Source organism: Bubalus kerabau, chromosome 6 (genome assembly GCF_029407905.1).
Source record: "Bubalus kerabau isolate K-KA32 ecotype Philippines breed swamp buffalo chromosome 6, PCC_UOA_SB_1v2, whole genome shotgun sequence".
Lineage (NCBI taxonomy): Eukaryota > Metazoa > Chordata > Mammalia > Artiodactyla > Bovidae > Bubalus > Bubalus kerabau.
In genome coordinates, this window is record NC_073629.1 from 50,320,194 (window position 1) to 50,341,605 (window position 21,412).

Sequence of the window (21,412 nt, forward strand, 5' to 3'; positions counted from 1 at the left end):
ACTTTTAGTTAAAAGCATGGCTCTTTTCCACCTCCTTTGCCATTTGTTTTATTCCATTATTCAATCTGTTCTGTCAGTGCCCAGCAGGCATGACAGCATGAAGGAAGAAGAAATGGTAGCAGCAGGAGGTAAGTGGCCCATTTTCTTTGTATTCAAATCTTACATGCCCATTACAGATATTGCTCTAGAGGAGAAAATGGCAACCCACTCTGTTATTCTTGCCTTGAAAATTCCATGGACAGAGGAGCTGGTGGACCATGGGGTCACAAGGAGTTGGACACGACTGAGCACACACATCAGTTTCAGTTTCAGTTCAGTCGTTCAGTCCTGTCCGACTCTTTGCGACCCCGTGAACCACAGCACGCCAGGCCTCCCTGTCCATCACCAACTCCCGGAGTTTACCAGACTCATGTCCATTGAGTCAGTGATGCCATCCAGCCATCTCATCCTCTGTCGTCCCCTTCTCCTCCTGCCTTCAATCAGGGTCTTTTCAAATGAGTCAGCTCTTCACATGAGGTGGCCAAAGTATTGGAGTTTTAGCTTCAACATCAGTCCTTCCAATGAACACCCAGGTCTGATCTCATTTAGGATGGACTGGTTGGATCTCCTTGCAGTCCAAGGGACTCTCAAGAGTCTTCTCCAACACCACAGTTCAAAAGCATCAATTCTTCTGCACTCAGCCTTCTTTACAGTCCAACTCTCACATCCAAACATGACTACTGGAAAAACCATAGCCTTGACTAGACGGAACTCTGTTGACAAAAAAATGTCTCTGCTTTTGAATATGCTATCTAGGTTGGTCATAACTTTCCTTCCAAGGAATAAGTGTCTTTTAATTTCATGGCTACAATCACCATCTGCAGTGATTTTGGAGTCCCCCAAAATAAGGCCAGCCACTGTTTCCACTGATTCCCCATCTATTTGCCATGAAGTGATGGGACCGGATGCCATGATCTTAGTTTTCTGAATGTTGAGCTTAAGCCAACTTTTTCACGCTCCTCTTTCACTTTCATCAAGAGGCTCTTTAGTTCTTGTTCACTTTCTGCCATAAAGGTGGCGTCATCTGCATATCTGAGGTGATTGATATTTCTCCCGGCAATCTTGATTCCAGTTTGTGCCTCTTCCAGCCCAGCGTTTCTCATGATGTCCTCTGCATAGAAGTTAAATAAGCAGGGTGATGATATACAGCCTTGATGTGCTCCTTTTCCTATTTGGAACCAGTCTGTTGTTCCATGACCAGTTCTAACTGTTGCTTTCTGACCTGCATATAGGTTTCTCAAGAGGCAGGTCAGGTGGTCTGGTATTCCCATCTCTTTCAGAATTTTCCACAGTTTATTGTGATCCACACTGTCAAAGGCTTTGGCATAGTCAATAAAGCAGAAATAGATGTTTTTCTGGAACTCTCTTGCTTTTTCCATGATCCAGCGGATGTTGGCAATTTGATCTCTGGTTCCTCTGCATTTTCTAAAACCAGCTTGAACATCAGGAAGTTCACGGTTCATATATTGCTGAAGCCTGGTTTGGAGAATTTTGAGCATTACTTTTCTAGCATGTGAGATGAGTGCAATTGTGTGGTAGTTTGAGCATTCTTTGGCATTGCCTTTCTTTAGGATTGGAATGAAAACTGACCTTTCCTGTGGCCACTGCTAAGTTTTCCGAATTTGCTGATATACTGAGTGCAGCACTTTCACAACATCATCATTTAGGATTTGAAATAGTTCAACTGGAATTCCATTACCTCCACTAGCTTTGTTTGTAGTGATGCTTCCTAAGGCCCACTTGACTTCTCAGTCCAGGATGTCTGGCTTTAGGTGAGTGATCACACCATCGTGATTATCTGTGTCATGAAGATCTCTTTTGTATAGTTCTTCTGTGTATTCTTGCCACCTCTTCTTAATATCTTCTGTTTCTGTTAGGTCCATACCATTTCTGTCCTTTATCGAGCCCATCTTTGCATGAAATGTTCCCTTGGTATCTCTAATTTTCTTGAAGAGATCTCTAGTCTTTCCTATTCTATTGTTTTCCTCTATTTCTTTGCATTGATCACTGAGGAAGGCTTTCTTATCTCTTCTTGCTATTCTTTGGAACTCTGCATTCAGATGCTTATATCTTTCCTTTTCTCCTTTGCTTTTCACTTCTCTTCTTTTCACAGGTATTTGTAAGACATCTTCAGACAGCCATTTTGCTTTTTTGCATTTCTTTTCCATGGGGATGGTCTTGATCCCTGTCTCCTGTACAATGTCACGAACCTCCATCCATAGTTCATCAGACACTCTGTCTATCTAGTCCCTTAAATCTATTTCTCACTTTCACTGTATAATCATAAGAGATTTGATTTAGGTCATACCTGAATGGTCTAGTGGTTTTCCCCACTTTCTTCGATTTAAGTCTGAATTTGGCAATAAGGAGTTCATGATCTGACCCACAGTCAGCTCCCGGTCTTGTTTTTGCTGACTGTATTGAGTTTCTCCATCTTTGGCTGCAAAGAATATAATCAATCTGATTTCGGTGTTGACCATCTGGTGATGTCCATGTGTATAGTCTTCTCTTGTGTTGTTGGAAGAGGGTGTTTGCTATGACCAGTGCGTTCTCTTGGCAAAACTCTATTAACCTTTGCTTGCTTCATTCTGTACTCCAAGGCCAAATTTGCCTGTTACTCCAGGTATTTCTTGACTTCCTACTTTTGCATTCCAGTCCCCCATAATGAAAAGGACATCTTTTTTGGGTGTTAGTTCTAGAAGGTCTTGTTCTTCATAGAACTGTTCTACTTCAGCTTCTTCAGCGTTACTGGTCGGAGGACTTGGATTACCTTGATATTGAATGGTTTGCCTTGGAAACAAACAGAGATTATTCTGTCATTTTTGAGATTGCATCCAAGTACTGCATTTCAAACTCTTTTGTTGACTATGATGGCTACTCCATTTCTTCTAAGGGATTCCTGCCCACAGTAGAAGATATAATGGTCATCTGAGTTAAATTCACCCATTCCAGTCCATTTTAGTTTGCTGATTCCTAGAATGTCAACATTCACTCTTGCCATTTCCTGTTTGACCACTTCCAATTTGCCTTGATTCCTGGACCTAACATTCCAGGTTCCTATGCAGTATAGCTCTTCAGAGCATCGGACTTTGCTTCTATCATCAGTCCCATCCACAACCGGGTGTTGTTTTTGCTTTGGCTCCCTCCCTTCATTCTTTCTGGAGTTATTTCTCCACTGATCTCCAGTAGCATACTGGGCACCTACTGACCTGGGGAGTTCATCTTTCAGTGTCCTTTCTTTTTGCCTTTTCATACTGTTCATGGGGTTCTCAAGGCAAGAATACTGAAGTGGTTTGCCATTCCCTTCTCCAGTGGACCACATTCTGTCAGTACACACATACAAACTCACACACACACACACACACACACACAGATTGCTAATTGGTTTCTCTTCTCTACTTAGAGAAACCCAGTGCTTTAGGGTACCACTACCAAATAATCAGAACCAATTCAAGAGGTAAAGCAATTTGTACCTTTATGTTCCCAAGAAAAGAACAGGACGATCTATACATATTTGGAGTTATGTGCAAAGCGTAAAAATCCTCATAGGAGGCCTATTGCAAAAGAGAAACAAGTAGGCTTGATCAATTTTAACATCTCAATTTATCTGCTAATGTAATTGTATAGTAGCTCACTCATTAAAAATAGCTAGTTTGGTTCTATTTTCTACATAGCCAATGATTGACCCATTAGTTCACATGAAAGGTACTGAATATTGTCCACAGATTCTGTGAAATGTATTTCTATAATATCATGTGCTGCAAGGATTAATCCACTTTCAAGTGATGTGGATTAACTACAGACATTTTCACCAATGTGAGAGGCAAATCTCAGAATATAAGTATAAATGATTAAGTCAGCAGACCAGGTGGTGGTGATTTAGTCTCTAAGTCATGTCCAACTCTTGCAACCCCATGGACTATAGCCTGCCAGGTTCCTCTGTCCATGGGATTTTTCAGGAAAGGATACTGGAGTGGATTGCCATTTCCCAGAACCAAAGCAAAATGTTAAAGCTTGTTGGGTGATCTCCCACATCCCTCTTTTGTTCCTCATAAATTCAGTATATCACAGGAACTACTGATGCTCCAAGACCCCCTTTGCAGATCTTCCTCCCTGCTCGAGGCTCCTTCCTCCACACTTTCCTCTTCCCAAGGATTTCATTACTGAACCATAACAATTACTCAGTACTGATAGGTAGCTCAATATGTTATCCTCCTAGGAGAAAATAACATAATTAGAATTAAAGGACCTCAACATATTGAGTTGGAGAAGGCAATGGCACCCCACTCCAGCACTCTTGCCTGGAAAATACCATGGATGGAGGAGCCTGGTAGGGTGCAGTCCATGGGGTCGCTAAGAGTCGGGCACGACTGAGCGACTTCACTTTCACTTTTCACTTTCATGCATTGGAGCAGGAAATGGCAACCCACTTCAGTGTTCTTGCTTGGAGAATACCAGGGACGGGGGAGCCTGGTGGGCTGCCGTCTATGGGGTCGCACAGAGTCGGACACGACTGAAGTGACTTAGCAGCAGCAGCAGCAACATATTGAGTATTAAGTGTGGAAAATTAGACACTAACAGGGCTTCCCTGGTAGCTCAGATGGTAAAGAATCTGCCTGAGATGCAGAAAACTGGGGTTCGATCCCTGGATTGGAAAGATTCCCTGGAGAAGGGAATGGCTACCCACTCCATTATTCTTGTCTGGAGAATTCCATGGACAGAGGGGTGTGGTGGGCTACAGTCCATGGTATCACAAAGAGTCAGATACGACTAAGCGACTAACACACACTGGGCTCATGGGAAAGATCCCTTTGGGGCGGAGGGCTTCTGAACGCATAGAGATCACTTCCTAAAGGGGTGGAGCTCCTGGATGTGGATGGAAATTACTGACTCAAGTGGCCACTTTGGTTTCAGCATGGAAGGATCCTGCATTACAGCAATCCGCTCGTCCTCTTCCTGTTCCTGTTGGCTTTCTCCATTGCTACGATCATGCAGTGCTTCCTGCTCAGCACCTTCTTCTCCAGGGCCAGTCTGGCAGCAGCCTGTAGTGGTGTCATCTACTTCACCCTCTACCTGCCACATATTCTCTGCTTCGCTTGGCAGGACCGAATTACAGCCGACATGAAGATGGCTGTGGTAAGGGACCCTGGGCTTACACCTAGAATATGATGCATTCCACTTGCAGGGTATGTAGCAGTCTGAGAGGACTGGCTCACCCTTTAGGGGGTCCACTTTGCCTTTGGCAGAAATGGACATAAGGTTTAAAGGCACAGGTACAAAAGTAGGAGTAGTCTTCATCTTGAGCAACCTAACAGTTCCTCTTCACCAAATCTGCTTGATAAGTCTGCCCTGGGAAGTAATCGAAAATCAGTTCAGCTCATGGGTCCCTTTGTGTATCCATAAGAGGAGAAAAATGGGGCCCATTTCACTCAGTTCTTTTTTTTTCCCCTAACATCTGAGAAGATTCATAAGGGAGGGAGCTTCTCCCTTACTAATCTGCCCAGAAAGATGTTTCCATAAATTAAAAGTTTTTGTTTATCTGTAAAATAATTTGAATCAGAGTAGCTCTAATGTGTCTTTGTCATGTTCTACCACAGCACTCAGACAGGGGTGCACAAACGAGCCAGTTGGGCCCTCTTCCCAGGAGAGGTCTCCAGAAATTAACTCTGGATTGCCTGAAAGACCTCTTCACAATGCCCAAACAACATGTTTGTTTGTTTGTTTGTTTTTCTCTAATTGTTTTCAAATGATCTATGTCCACTCTGTTATTAAACAGATTAAATAGCTTCTAAGCCCTGTAGGATGCAAATTTGTTTGTCCTCCAAAATCTCCCTATGCATGGTTCTTTGTACAATGCAGTTGAGAAAGGACTGTCACCTGCATCTCACTGGGGAAAATTTAAGTTGAACTTGTTCTCATGACTCAAGCTTATTTGGCTCAAGTGCTGCCAGGGCATCTGCCTTTTATTTCTCATGTTAAATAAGAATTAATTACTGTCATTTATGGCACCTAATTTTCTAACAATGGGCAAGAAATTCTTATGACTCTGGCTGTTGGCAGAGCTGGGCTATCTTGGTATACTGTGTAGACAGTTGGTACTTAGAAGCCACAACTAGTTCTTTGCATGTGTGGATCTACCAGGAAGCTATAGTTCTGGCTGCTCTGTGGACCAGGGCTGGGCTGAGATTTTTTTAATGGTTTTTGTGAAGATATAGCTAGGGAATCCCTTCCTTCTGCAGAGAGATGCTCTGAACCCCATCCTGTGTCCTGCAAACTAGAGGTAGGCCTCCCAGCAGAGCAAGTGGGAATAGCTCATCCCTCTGTATGTGCGTATGTGCTTTCTGCCATGCCAGGGAGCAACTGCGGGGATGTGGCTGGGGGACTTCCTCTTTAGACTTTCTGCATACCACTTATTCAGTTACTTGTGCTCTTCAAGGAGATTCTAAGAAAAAGATTTTCCCTAGTCTGGAAATGAGAAAAGGTGATAGTCATTATAAGCTGAGGATTTTTGGCTTAACATTGCTCAGGAGGTCATGAGACAATATCCTGTCTAGCCTCCTAGTCTGCTCTAAAACACTGATGACTTTATGGACAGTTCTATTGGGATTCTCACAAAGCAGCTCAAGTTAGCTTCTTTGTTGTACCAAAACCTGTGAGATTTTATGGAAGAGGTAGGTAGAGGCAGGGAAAGGTAGGAAGACAAGCTTGAGGACCTTTGGTCCTTCGCTGTGCTGTGCTGTGCTGTGTTGTGTTGTCTTCCCTAGTGTACCACTGTGATCCACTGGACAGGTGAAAGGTGGCCAAGTAGGTATTGGGCAGGGGTCCCTGAGGCCTGAGAAGTATTCCCAGAACTCTCTTACTGTGGGAAGACTGCCTTAACCCCTCCCTGGGGTGGTCTTAGACCAGAATACATTGTAGACCCTCCATCGGCCTTCCTCCGTACCTTGTGGGTTCTGTTGGGTTGGGTTAAAGATCCTCTGCTCATCTTTTATGCCTTCTTTGCCCCACTGCAGAGCCTGCTGTCTCCTGTGGCATTTGGGTTTGGCACTGAGTACCTTGCTCGTTTTGAAGAGCAAGGTGTGGGGCTGCAGTGGAGCAATATTGGGAACAGTCCCATGGAAGGGGATGAATTCAGTTTTCTGATGTCCATGAAGATGATGCTCCTTGATGCTGCTCTGTATGGCTTGCTTGCCTGGTATCTTGACCAGGTGTTTCCAGGTAAGGGTCCTCCTCCATAGGGTAAAGGTAATTATGTTCTTTAGTTCCTCTGCCTTTTCACTCTAGTTTAAATCTTAATCAAATATCCCATGCTTTTGGATTGGAAGAATTAATATTGTTCAAATAGCCATACTTCCCAACACAATCTACAGATTTAATGTGATCCCTATTGAATTACTCCAGTATTCTGGCCTGGAGAATTCCATGGACTGAATAGTCCATGGGGTCGCAAATAGTCAGATATGACTGAGTGACTTTCACTTACTCACTCACTATCAAATTACTCAAGATATTTTTCACAGAACTAGGACAAGTAATCCTAAAATTTATGTGGAACCATGAAAGACTCAAAATTGCCAAAGTAATCCTGGGGGAAAAGAACAAAGCTGGAAGCATAACCTCCCAGACTTCAGACAGTACTACAAAACTATAGGAATCAAAACAGCATGGTATTGGAGCAAAAACAGACAAATGGATCAATGAAACAGAATAGAGAGCCCATAAGTAAATCCACACAACTACACCCAATTAATCTTTGATAAAGGAGGTAAGTATATACAATAGAGAAAATACAGTCTCTTTAGCAAGTCCATTCTGAAGGAGATCAGCCCTGGGATTTCTTTGGAAGGAATGATGCTAAAGCGGAATCTCCAGTACTTTGGCCACCTCATGCAAAGTTAACTCATTGGAAAAGACTCTGATGCTGGGAGGGATTGGGGGCAGGAGGAGAAGGGGACGACAGAGGATGAGGTGGCTGGATGGCATCACTGACTCGATGGATGTGAGTCTGAGTGAACTCTGGGAGTTGGTGATGGACAGGGAGGCCTGGCGTGCTGCGATTCATGGGGTCACAAAGAGTTGGACACAACTGAGCGACTGAACTGACTGACTAGCAAGTGGTGTTGGGAAAGCTGGACAGCTACATGTAAATCAATGAAATTAGAACACACCCTCACACTGTACACAAAAATAAACTCAAAAATGTTTAAAGACTTAAAATATAAGACGTGATACCATAAAATCCTAGAAAGGGATATAGGCAAAACACTCTTGAACATAAATTATAGGAATGTTTTCCCAGGTCAGTCTCCCAAGGCAAAAGAAATAAAAGCAAGAATAAACAAATGGAACATAATCAAACTTCTTAGATTTTGCACAGCAAAACAGGCATAAAGCAAAAAGACAGTCTATGGACTGGAAGAAAATGATTGCAAACGATGCATTAGACAAGGGATTAATTTCCAAAACATATGAACAGCTTACACAATTAAACAGCAAAAACAAACAAACAAATCTAAAAATGGGCAGAAGACATTTATTCAAAGAAGAATAGATATTTATTCAAAGAAGACATACAAATGATCAATGAGCTCATGAAAAGATGCTCAACACTGCTAATTATTAAAGAAATGCAAATCAAAAATATAGTGAGGTACTAGTCAGAATTCAAAAGCAGAGACATTACTTTGCCAACAAAGGTCCGTCTATTCAAGGCTATGGTTTTTCCAGTGGCATGTATGGATGTGAAAGTTGGACTGTGAAGAAAGCTGAGCACCAAAGAATTGATGCTTTTGAACTGTGGTGTTGGAGAAGACTCTTGAGAGTCCCTTGGACAGCAAGAAGATCCAACCAGTCCATTCTAAAGGAGATCAGTCCTGGATGTTCTTTGGAAGGACTGATGCTAAAGCTGAAACTCCAATACTTTGGCCACCTGATGCAAAGAGTTGACTCATTGGAAAAGACTCTGATGCTGGGAGGGATTGGGGGCAGGAGGAGAAGGGGATGACAGAGGATGAGATGGCTGGATGGCATCACTGACTCGATGGACATGGGTTTGGGTGAACTCCGGGAGTTAGTGAGAGATGGGGAGGCCTGGCATGCTGCGATTCATGGGATCGCAAAGAGTCGGACACAACCGAGAGACTAAACTGAACAGAGTCAGAATGGCCATCATTAATAAGTCTACAAATAACAAATGCTGGAGAGGGTGTGGAGAAAAGGGAACCGAACCCTCCTATACTATGGGTGGGAATGTAAATCGATACAGCCACTATGGAAGGTAGTCTGGAGGTTCCTTAAAAAACTAAAAATAGAGCTCCCATATAATTCATCAATCCCATTCCTGGGCATATAGCCAGAGAAAACTGTAATTTGAAAAGATACATGCACCTGAATATAAAGCAGCAGTATTTATAATAGCCAAGGAATAGAAGCAAACTGTATGTCCATTGACAGAGGAATGGATAAAGAATATATATACAATGGAATACTACTCAGCCATAAAAAGAATGAAATAATGCCATTTGCAGTGATGTGAGTGGACCTAGATATTGTCAAACTGAGTGAAGTAAGTCAGATACAGAAAGACAAATATCACATGATATCACTTATATGTGGAATGTAAAAACATGGTGCAAATGTTTTGTTATTTACAAAAGAGAAATAGACTCACAGACATAGAAACTTATAGGGACTTTCCTGATGGTCCAGGAACTAAGAATTTGCACTCCCAATGCAGGGGGCCTGGGTTCAATCCCTGGTCCAGGAACCAGATCCCACACTCCACAACTAAAAAACTAGATCCTGCATCCCACATGTTACAATGAAGATTGAATATCCTGCATGCCACAACTAAGACCTAGAGCAGCAAAATAAATAAATAAAAATAAATAAATATTTTTAAAAAGAAGAAAAAAAGAGAATGAACTTATGGTTACGAAAGGTGATAGCAGGGTGGGGGGGATAAATTAGGAGTTTGTGATTAACATATACACAATACTATATATAATGTAGATAAACAACAGAGACCTGCTGTACAGCACAGGGAACTATATTTAATATCTTATAACAACATATATTGGGAAAGAAATATAGGAAAGAAATAAAAAAAGGAATATAAATATAGGTATGGTGTACAGCAAAGTGATTCTACCAAAACCAACACAACATTTTATATCAACTATACTTCAATTTTTTCAAAATCTTATTCTTTCTGAAGTCTTTCAGCTTGAACTCTCAGAACCCATATTTAAATCTTAAATCCAGGAACCAGAAATCCATCAGTGAATGCTTGACTCACCTTTAGAAACAGATTCCGAATATGATCCCTTGTCACCAACTCTACACAGCCTTCTCAGTCCAAGCCTCCTCCTTCCATCATCATCTCTTACAGTCTGTTCTCCACAATGTGTTCAGGGAGATCCTTTCAGAATCTAGGTCAGGTGGTGTCAATCCTCTGTTCAAATTCTTCAGAAGATGTCAGGGTAAGAAGATGCTGAATTCACCTTCCCTCATAGAGAACTGAGTCTTTAGCTTCATATGCCACCATTTCCTCTTTTAAAAAAACTTAAAGTCTGGCTGAGTGATAACTACACATCAGGCAAAGCAGGTAGGGGAGTCTAAGACACAGTTTCACCATAATCCCCACCCTTGGCACAGTGATCCATAACCAGGAGGGATCACAGAACCCAACACCCATTTGCTAATTGTATTCATCATAATATTGGAAGTCCTAGCCACAGCAATCAGACAAGAAAAAGAAATTAAAGACATCCAAATCAGAAAAGAGGTACATTTATACATAGTAACATTTGTAGATGACATTATTTTATGTATAGAAAACTCTAAGTGAAAGTGAAGTCACTCAGTTGTGTCCAACTCTTTGTGACCCGTGGACTGTAGCCCACCAAGCTCCTCTGTCCATGGGATTCTCCAGGCAAGAATACCGGAGTGGGTTGCCATTTCCTTCTCCAGAGAAGTTTTTAGAAAACTCTATAAAGTTTAGGAAACTCTAAGGACTCCATCAAAAAAAAAAACAAAAAACAGTTAGAACTAATTTTAAAATGTAGTAAAATTGCAGGATACAAATTACATACACAAGAATCTCTGAGCACCGAAGAATTGATGCTTTTGAACTGTGGTGTTGGAAAGGACTCTCGAGAGTCCCTTGGACTGCAAGGAGATCAAACCAGTCCATCCTAAAGGAAATCAGTCCTGGGTGTTCATTAGAAGGGCTGATGCTTAAGCTGAAGCTCCAATACTTTAGCCACCTGATGCAAAGAACTGATTCATTCATTGGAAAAGACCATGATGCTGGTAAAGACTGAAGGCAGGACAAGAAGGGGACGACAGAGGATGAGATGGTTGTATGGTATCACTGACTTGATGGACATGAGTTTGAGCAAGCTCTGGGAGTTGGTGATGGACAGGGAAGCCTGGTGTGCTGCAGTCCATGGGGTCAGAAAGAGTTGGACATGACTGAGCAACTGAACTGAACTGATGAATAACAAGGGCACTTCTATCATTCAGGAAACTCCAAAGGTTTTAAGAGCTCTGTACCAGGAACTGTGGACAAAGATCAAGTATTATTTTGTATTCTACACACACCTCAATATATCTCTTTTGGGGGAAGAGAGAGTCAAAGGACATAATTCAACCTTATAACAGTAAATTCAAAGAAATATACTTGACTTTCTCAGCCTCCATTTTTTCCATCTCACTGGGCCATTAGAGAGAGGTATAATAAGTGAAAATTAATTAGATTGAAAATATAATTTGTGCATATTTCAAGAGCTTTCTTTTAGCCAAGCTAAAGCTTTAATATGATCAACCACTATGTACTAAGCAGCACCAATGTATTAGGCTCAGTAGCACAGGTACTCAGAGAAGAAAAAGTGGAAAAAACTGACTCAAGCCTGTCCTTGAGGGATTACAGTCTAGCATCGGCCATAAGGCACAGGGTAACTATTAAATAAGCAAAGATAATATTCTCACAAAAACATTTATAGGCAGCAAGATAAGAGAACTGTACTAGAAACTTGGTAGTTGATTCTTTGAAACTCAAGTGGATCCAGTAAGATCCAGTAGGTTAAGATTAGTGGTGTTGGGCTTCCCTGGTGGCTCAATGATGAAGAATCCACCTGCCAATGTAGGAGACGCGGGTTTGATCCCCGGTCCAGGAAGATACCACATACCATACAGCAACTAAACCCATGTGCCAAAACTATTGAGCCTTTGCTCTAGAGCCTGGGAACTGAAATTACTGAGCCCACACACTGCAACTACTGAAGGCTGTGTGCTCTGGAGCCTGTGTTTTGCAACAAGAGAAGCCACCGCAATGAGAAGCCCATGCACCACACTAGAGGGTAGTCCCCACTCACTGCAACTAGAGATAAGCCCCTGCAGCAGTAAAGAACTAGCACAGCCAAAAATAATTAATTAAAAAAAAATCAGTGGTATTAGAACCAGACTACCAATGTTGGAATTCTTACACCTCTATTAAATTAGCTGTGACATTGGGCAGAAGCTTCAAATTCAGTGTACCGTAATTTCTTTATCTACGAGAATAGTAATACTACCTATCCCTTTGTGTTGTTTTGGGGATTAAATTATTTAGCACATTGAAGGGGCTCACAGTTATGTTTGACACAGAAAGAACAGTCAACAAATGTTATGATTATCATCACTATTATTATCTGGTAACTGTTGAAAAGAGCATGCTTAAATTCTCTAATTAAATGGTTTCTTGGAAAACTAATGTTAGCTAAGATCATCAGTCTTAGTGTTGCTGATTTCACCCCCAAAACATGACCTTTTGAATTGAAGCATATTAGAAGTAGTCTTAGAGGAAGCATCTGGATAGCCATGTAATACTTATGAACTATAAATATATATAGTTACAACCTGAGGTTCAGGTAGATAAATTCTAGATCGTATAGAACTATGGTAAGATTGAACTACTTAGGCTTTTTCTCTTTATTTGCCTATCTATCTTTAGGGGACTATGGAACCCCACTTCCTTGGTACTTCCTTCTACAAGAGTCTTACTGGCTAGGTGGTGAAGGTGAGTTGTTTAAATTTTTTTTATTAAGAAAGAAAAACAAATGTTTGAAATTAACTCCTTTGGCTCTGTATTGGATATGTGTGCATTGTAGAGGTGGTTCTTACATGAAGTGTGAGATTCCTGATTAGTTAGCTGTCTGCTGGGGGCTCTGTTCCTTAGTGCATCATCACGGGCTCTGGGAGCCCCTATTTTGTGAGTGACTGGACCAGGGTAATGGCTGAGCATTGATAAGCCCTTGCATCCTGGTTGTGCCCAGTGGATTAAAGTGTATGCTTAAAAGAAAGCCAGACCACTTGAGGGTGCAAACGAGGTTTGCAACTTCTCAATTTAAAGCAAACAGATCTATAGAATCTGGAAAAGAAAGTTGTGGTATATATACACAGTGAAATATTACTCAGCTATTAAAACTGAGTAATATTTTTTAATATTACTATTAAATAGCTATTAAAAATAGCTATTAAAGCTATTAAAAAGAACACATTTGAGTCATTTCTAATGAGGTGGATGAAACAGGAGCCTATTATACAGAGTGAAGTAAGTCAGAAAGAAAAACACCAATACAGTATATTAACACATATATATGGAATTTAGAAAGATGATAATGACGACCTTATGTACAAGACAGCAAAAGAGACATAAAGAACAGACTTTTGGACTCTGTGGGAGAAGGCAAGGGGGGCGATTATTTGAGAGAATAGCACTGAAACATGTATATTACCATATGTCAAATAGATGACCAGTTCAAGTTCAATGCATGAAACAGGGCACTCAAAGCCGGTACACTGGGACAACCCAGAGGGATGAGATGGGGAGGGAGGTGGGAGGGGGGTTCAGGACCAGGGGACAATGTGCACCCGTGGCTGATTCAGATTGATGTGTGGCAAAAACTGCCACAATATTGTAAAGTAATTAACCTCCAATTAAAATAATTAATTAAATAATAAAGCAGACAGATCTAGAGAATCAGAGAAATCCATCTTCTGCTGTGTCTCCTCGTGTGGTTTTTAGTCCTCTCCACTTTTTCAAATATAAATAAATTTATTTTCCCAAAGCAATAAGTTTATTTTCCTGGCATCCAGAGGCTGGGGCAGACTCCCAGATTCCCTTAGTGTTGGTCTTTCTTGTGATTGGAAAAGAGGGTTAAAAGGACATTTGCCCAGAATGCATCATAAATAAAATTTACCTTTCTTCCTGAACAGGACAGAAGCCAAAGGAGAGTTCTAGAAGTGGGGGATGGAGAGGGGAGCTGCGGACTATGGACTCCTGTGAGGGATGAGGAGATAGAGAAATTCCAGAGCTGAGAGCTGGGGGCGCCCCTGGAGCTAGGAGTCTCTGGAAGCAAAGGAGATGCTTTCCAATCTGCTTGTTCCTTACCTACTTGCCCTTTACTTTGTATTATTGGGCCTGGGCCAGGATTTAGCCTTTAAGCACTAAGATAAATGTTTGTTTTCTCTAGGGGATTAGTCTAGGACCTTTAAAAGGTTTGCAGTGGGGGTTGCCTTTTTTTTTAATGAGTCAAACAAACAACATTTCAACAGCTCAGTGGTTTTTTTCCCCCCCATTATGTTGCCTTGTCTGTCTTTCTTGTCTATCTAGTAAACTTTTAAATTTCTACTATAATAAAGTTATAACCTATCATAAATGGGAATTTTCAACACAGAAGTCTGTTCCTGAAATGTTTCTAATTTCAGTGAGTATCAAGACTTTGTGGACTTCTTTTTCCCTCTATAATCTCAACAGACATGCTGCTTCTAAAAAGAAAAATCTTAAGACAAATGCGCTCCTTCAAAAGTGAGTCACATGTATTTTTGCCAACAGAAGCTAAATATTTTTCACCTGTCTCACAAGCTAGACTGAAATAGATTCCTAAATTTCTCTAAAATTAGAAAAGAGCTGAGTTTTTCCACCTACTCCGCTCCGTTCACAGATGAAGACATGGAGCCCAAGAGACATCTAATGTCTAACCCAGTTCCTGTTGGCCATTTTGGACAAAATCTGGAATTGGGACATGCATTTCCTGGCAAGGAACTCACTCCAGTGACTAGGAGAATATTTCCTCCTGCTATTTTATTATTATACATTTAATGCAGTATGATGGCTAGTAAAGTGATCAAAGGGATTGTGGGCAATAGATTTAAGTCCTTCAGGAAACAGAAGTGCCAGTGGGGGCCAGTCCCTAACCAGGGCCCAGTGCGCGTCACCCACCACACAGCCTGCAGTCTACAGACAGCAGTGTGGGCGGAGAGGCCTCGGCCGACTGCGGCCTTAGGACATCAGCCTGCTCGCAGATGTGCACCTGTAGCCAGGGCCTTTAGATGCTTGGCGATGACGGTTTCCTCCCGCCTCTGCTTTCTTCTCTAGCTGGCTTATGTGCTTCTCTTCCCCTTTCAGGGTGTTGTGATGTCCTTTTATTTCAGTTAATGAATTTATTTTTTGTGTTGGAGAATAGTTGCTCTAGAGTGTTGTCTTAGTTTCTAAGTGCAGCAGAGCAAGTCAGCTGCGTGTGTATATATATCCCCTCTTCCTTGGATTTCCTTCCGATTTAGATTACCACAGAGCATTGAGTAGAGTTCCCTGTGCTGTATAATGTGTTCTCATTAGTTATCTATTTTGTCCTTTGAAACCAAATGTGAAGTTTACAAAAAGTGCCTCTGTGAGGGCGAGGGGTATGGGTGTTGTGTGTGCCAGAGTATGTGTGAGTGTGAGAATATGTGCGTGAGTGTTTACACAATTTGTGCAAGCCTGTCCAACAGCCAGGCTCAACTCTGGTGTTAATCCCCAAATACTTGAATGCCCATAAAAGTATTGATAGATTTCTCAGGTAAACAATGTCTCCGTCTGCCTGCCCATCATATCAGCTTGAATGGACTTTTACTGAAGATTCACCATGACTTTGACATGTTTTGGATTGGAGTGAAAAGTACCATTAGTGAGCTGAAAAAAAAATTAACCCATTTAAAAGTCAATCCTGGTTTTAATTTTTTTTTAAATCACAATTGCTGGCACTGTGAGCTCCACCTGAGGATAAGTGAAACTCCTAGTACAAAACTCCCTCTGTGCTCACCAATGGCTGCCAAATCAGACCTCTGGGAAGCAATCCCTCTGCCCAGACCCTGTGGGAACTTCACAGCCCCACAGGTCAGAGGCTGGCAGAGCCCTCCTTGGGGCTGGTCCTGGCAATGTTGGCCTGGCCTTCTAAGGGAACTGTGCTTTCCAGCTATGGTAGGAAACTCTGCTCTCCTCTTCTCTTGTTTCCTGTCTTTCCTGATTCTCAGCCTTCACCAGGAGAGTAACAGCGGCTTCTGGTTTGTGCAGGGTGTTCAACCAGAGAAGAAAGAGCCTTGGAAAAGACAGAACCAATAACAGAGGAAATGGAGGACCCGGAACACCCAGAAGGAATAAATGGTAAAAAACAAAAAACCCTCAATAAAGAATGCAGAACAGAGGCAAGAGAAGGTTCAGAATACTGTAAAGGGCAAGAGCAGAACATCTCCTGAGTGGGGTGAAATGGAACCCAGGAAGCTGACTCTCTTGACAGGGGTTAAACCTGATACCTTCTCTAGGGTCCAGCTGCCCATGTGTGGAATGAATGGTCCAGCCAGACATTAACACATATTTCCTGGAGAAAGCAAATCCCAAGTATATGGTGTGTTTGTGCCCTTGTTAGGCAAACCCCCAGTGAATTGCACAAATGTGCTGACTTCCGAGGATTTAGCAAGAACAATAACTTGGGTCACTGGGACTTCAAGCGGATATGAGCTATAAGGAAAGACAAAAATAAATGCTCCTGTGCACAGGGGGAGAGAGTCTAGAGGAGCTGACTACACTTCATTTGTGATTTACAAATCTAGAGGTCCATTCATTCAAGCCATCAAAGGCCTTTCCTGACCATAGAAGTTACTTAATAATTCCTCAATTCATAGACCAAGTTTGCAAGTGTTCTCTTGGCCTTTACCTCCCTTACCTTCCCTCTTGAACCAGGTCTGTCCCGGTTCCCCCACCCCCACCCCACCCCAACCATGTTCTTCTTTCCTCAAGCATATGGATTTCTCTAGAATTCCTCTGTGGATTCTGAAATGCTCCGCTATTGTTACCCCGGGTACAGAGAGGCAGCATGGCCTCTGGACTTCACCTGATGTTGCAGGAGAAGGTCCAGCCTCCGTGTGTCTGACGCACCCCAGGTGCCATTTCACAAAGCTGAGGTTGGAGACCTGTGATTCCTGCAGTTTCTAGTCAGCAGAACCTTTGGGAAGACCCTCCTCCCAGAGTGGAATTCCAAGACCAAATTCAGAGGGTGGGGATCCAGTCCCACCTCAACTGTCAGCAAGGCCAGAGGAGGCACAGAGAGAAGCAGCACTGGGATTTCCCCCTCCCCCCTTTCTTTGGCAGGGTCATAAGTGCTCAGAATTATAATATTAAGGTGACAAATTAAGTAACACATATAAATGAAAAGTGTTAGTCACTCAGTCATGTCTGACTCTTTGTGACCGCATGGACTATAGCCCATCAGTTGCTCTGCCCATGGAATTTTCCAGGCAAGAATACTGGAGTGGGTAGCCATTCCCTTCTCCAGGGGATGTTCCCAACCCAAGGATGCAACCCAGGTCTCCTGCACTGCAGGCAGATTCTTTACCATCTGAGCCGCCAGGGAAGCCCCATCACTGTCTTGTGTGAACTAAAGCAGGGAAAGACTCGAAGCCAGGGAGAAGTGGACACCAAGTGGACCTCATACTGGAGGGGAGTATGGAGTTTAAAAGTGGAGGGACAGAGTTTGAGGGACAGTGGTGAGAAAGAGTGGACTGTCCTACCCTAATTGGAGAAACTGGAGCGCTAAAAAGCAAGTAGTCAGCGTTAGTAGAGTTGACTCAAAGATGTGAGCCAAGGTGACTAGGAGAATGGACATAAGATAGCCTGAAGGAAGACACTGTTTGGGAAAGAGAATGAGGACCCTGAGCTGTTCCAAGAAATTCCTGAGGAAATCCCCTGCAGACTGTCAGAAATGAAGGCCTGGGACTGAAGGCTGAGCTTAGGGCTAACTCTCCATACAGACAATGAGCGCATCTGCATTCAAATCCCAGCTCTGCCACTCACAAACCATGTGACCTTGATTGGACTCTTGATATCTCTTTAGGTTTCCTCATCTGTAGAAATGGCATGGTAATATATATAAAGCACTTGAAACAATGCTTGGCACAGAGTAACAGCTCAATAAATGTTAGACACTATTATTACCATTATTATTCTGTAGTCACCGTGATAAAGTTATAGTTAAAGCCATAGGTACAGAAGACAATGGTCTCAACAAGGAACCTTGGGTAGTGTGTACGTGAAGCCATTGTTACATCATGTTCATTTTTTCCAACAAGACTGCTTCTTTGAACGTGAGCTTCCAGGCTTGGTTCCCGGAGTATGTGTGAAGAATCTGGTAAAGATATTTGAGCCCTATGGCAGGCCAGCCGTGGACCATCTTAACATTACCTTCTATGAAAGTCAGATTACCGCATTCCTCGGTCACAATGGAGCAGGGAAAACCACGACCTTGTGAGTCTTTGATCATTTTCTGACTCTCTTCTTCCTCTATTAGCTTCAGTCTATTCTTTCTCACTCCAGGGCTTCCCTGGTGACTCAGGTAAAGAGGCTGGCTGCAGTGTGGGAGACCCGGGTTCAATCCCTGGGTTGGGAAGATCTCCTGAAGAAGGAAATGGCAGCCCACTCCGGTATTCCTGCCTGGAGAATCCCATGGACAGAGGAGCCTGGCAGGCTACAGTCCATGGGGTCGCAAAGAGTCGGACACAATTGAGCAACTTCACATTCTTTCCCACAGAAGTTTAGTGAGAAAAATGTGTTCTATATGTGTGTGCAAGGAAGGTATAGTATACTGCAGTTTTCAAAGCTTGCTCACATTTATCATTTTATTAGATCATGAAGTTGGAGAGAGAGGTGAAGTAGTAAGTTCATTGCCCCCTTGGTGCCAGGGATGGGACATCCAGAGAGCGAAGTGACTTTCCAAGGAAGCCACGTTGTGGTGGTTCCATGGATGCAAGAACCGGATCGTCTCTTGTCTTTGATGCTGTGAGCTGGTCCCACTATCCCCAACATCCCCAGCATTTCTATCATGACGGTGGTGATAAAGTCTTGACCACTACCATCACCTGCCCTCCATCTGTAGAGCATTGTGTACGCTTGCATGCTAAGTCATTTCGGTTCAATTCAGTCACTCAGTCGTATCTGACTCTTTGCAACCCCATGGACTGCAGGACACCAGGCTTCCCTGTTCATCACCAACTCCTGGGGCTTGCTCAAACTCACGTCCATAGAGTTGGGGATGCCATCCAACCATCTCATCCTCTGTTGTCCCCTTCTCCTCCTGCCTTCAATCTTTCCCAGCATCAGGGTCTTTTCCAATGACTCAGTTCTTCACATCAGGTGGCCAAAGTATCAGAGTTTCATCTTCAGCATCAGTTCTTCCAATGAATATTCAAGACTGATTTTGTTTGGATGGACTGGTTTGATCTCCTTGCAGTCCAAGGGACTCTCAAGAGTCTTCTCCAACACCACAGTTCAAAAGCATCAATTCTTCAGTGCTCAGCTTTCTTTCACATCCATACATGACTACTGGAAAAACCATAGCTTTGACTAGACAGACCTTTGTTGGCAGAGTAATGTCTCTGCTTTTTAATATGCTGTCTAGGTTGATCATAGCTTTTCTTCCAAGGAGCAAGCATCTTTTAATTTCATGGCTGCAGTCACCATCTGCAGTGATTTTGGAGCCCCCCAAAATAAAGCCTCTCACTGTTTCCATTGTTTCCCCAACTATTTGCCATGATGTGATGGGACCAGATGCCACGATCTTACTTTTCTGAATGTTGAGTTTTAGGCCAACTTTTTCACTCTGCTCTTTCACTTTCATCAAGAGGCTCTTTAGTTCTTCACTTTCTGCCATAAGGGTGGTGTCATTTTCATATCTGAGGTTATTGACATTTCTCCCAGGAATCTTGATCCTAGCTTGTGCTTCATCCAGCCTGGCATTTCACATGATGTTCTCTGCATGTAAGTTAAATAAGCCAGGTGACAATATACAGCCTTGACATACTCCTTTCCCGATTTGGTACCAGTCTGTTGTTCCAAGTCTAGTTCTGTTACTTCTTGACCTGCATACAGTTTTCTCAGGATGCAGGTCAGGTGGTCTGGTATTCCCAGCTCTTTCAGAATTTTCCACAGTTTGTTGTGATCCACACAGTCAAAGGCTTTGGCATAGTCAATAAAGCAGAAATAGATGTTTTTTCTGCAACTCTTTTGCTTTTTCCATGATCCAGCAGATGTTGGCAATTTGATCTCTGGTTCCTCTGCCTTTTCTAAATCCAGTTTGAACATCTGGACATTCACAGTTCACATACTATTGAAGACTAGCTTGGAGAATTTTGAGCATTACTTTGCTAGAGTGTGAGATGAGTGCAATTGTGCAGTAATTTGAGCATTCTTTGGCATTGCCTTTTTTTGGGATTGGAATTGAAAACTGACCCTTTCCAGTCCTGTGGCCACTGCCGAGTTTTCCATATTTGCTAGCACATTGAGTGCAGCTCAATGTGCACTTTCACAGCATCATCTTTTAGGATTTGAAATAGCTCAACTGGAATTCCATCACCCCAACTAGCTTTGTTTGTAGTGATGCTTCCTAACGCTCACTTGACTTTGCATTCCAGTGATCACACCACTGTGGTTATCTGGGTCATGAAGATCTTTTTTGTATAGTTCTTCTGTATATTCTTGCCACCTCTTCTTAATATCTTCTGCTTCTCTTAGGTCCATACCATTCTGTCCTTTATTGTGCCCATCTTTGCATGAAATGTTCCCTTGGTATCTAATTTTCTTGAGGAGATCTCTAGTCTTTCCCATTCTGTTGTTTCCCTCTATTTCTTTGCACTGATACTGAGGAAGGCTTTCTTATCTCTCCTTGCTCTTCTTTGGAACTCTGCATTCAAATGCCTATGTCTTTCCTTTTCTTCTTTGCCTTTAACTTCTGTTCTCTTCTCAGCTATTTGTTAGGCCTCCTCAGACAACCATTTTGCCTTTTTGCATTTCTTTTTCTTGGGGATGGTCTTGATCACTGCCTCCTGAACAATGTCACGAACCTCAGTGCATAGTTCTTCAGACACTCTGTCTATCAGATCTAATCCCTTGAATCTATTTGTCACTTCCACTGTATAATCATAAGGGATTTGATTTAGGTCATACCTGAATGGTCTAGTGGTTTTCCCTACTTTCTTCAATTTCAGTCTGAATTTGGCAATAAGGAGTTCATGATCTGAGCCA

General features: G+C 42.5%; 1 protein-coding gene across 1 annotated transcript in view; it reads left to right on the forward strand.

Annotated features, from left to right (window-relative positions):
* Positions 1–21,412, forward strand: part of ABCA4 (ATP binding cassette subfamily A member 4) — a 119,313-nt gene that overhangs the window by 42,166 nt on the left and 55,735 nt on the right. The window contains exons 10-14 of the mRNA XM_055585074.1: positions 4,954–5,175; positions 7,053–7,257; positions 13,034–13,099; positions 16,415–16,504; positions 18,466–18,640. Coding sequence (XP_055441049.1) covers positions 4,954–5,175; positions 7,053–7,257; positions 13,034–13,099; positions 16,415–16,504; positions 18,466–18,640 — 758 coding nt within the window. The remainder of the gene's footprint in view (positions 1–4,953; positions 5,176–7,052; positions 7,258–13,033; positions 13,100–16,414; positions 16,505–18,465; positions 18,641–21,412) is intronic.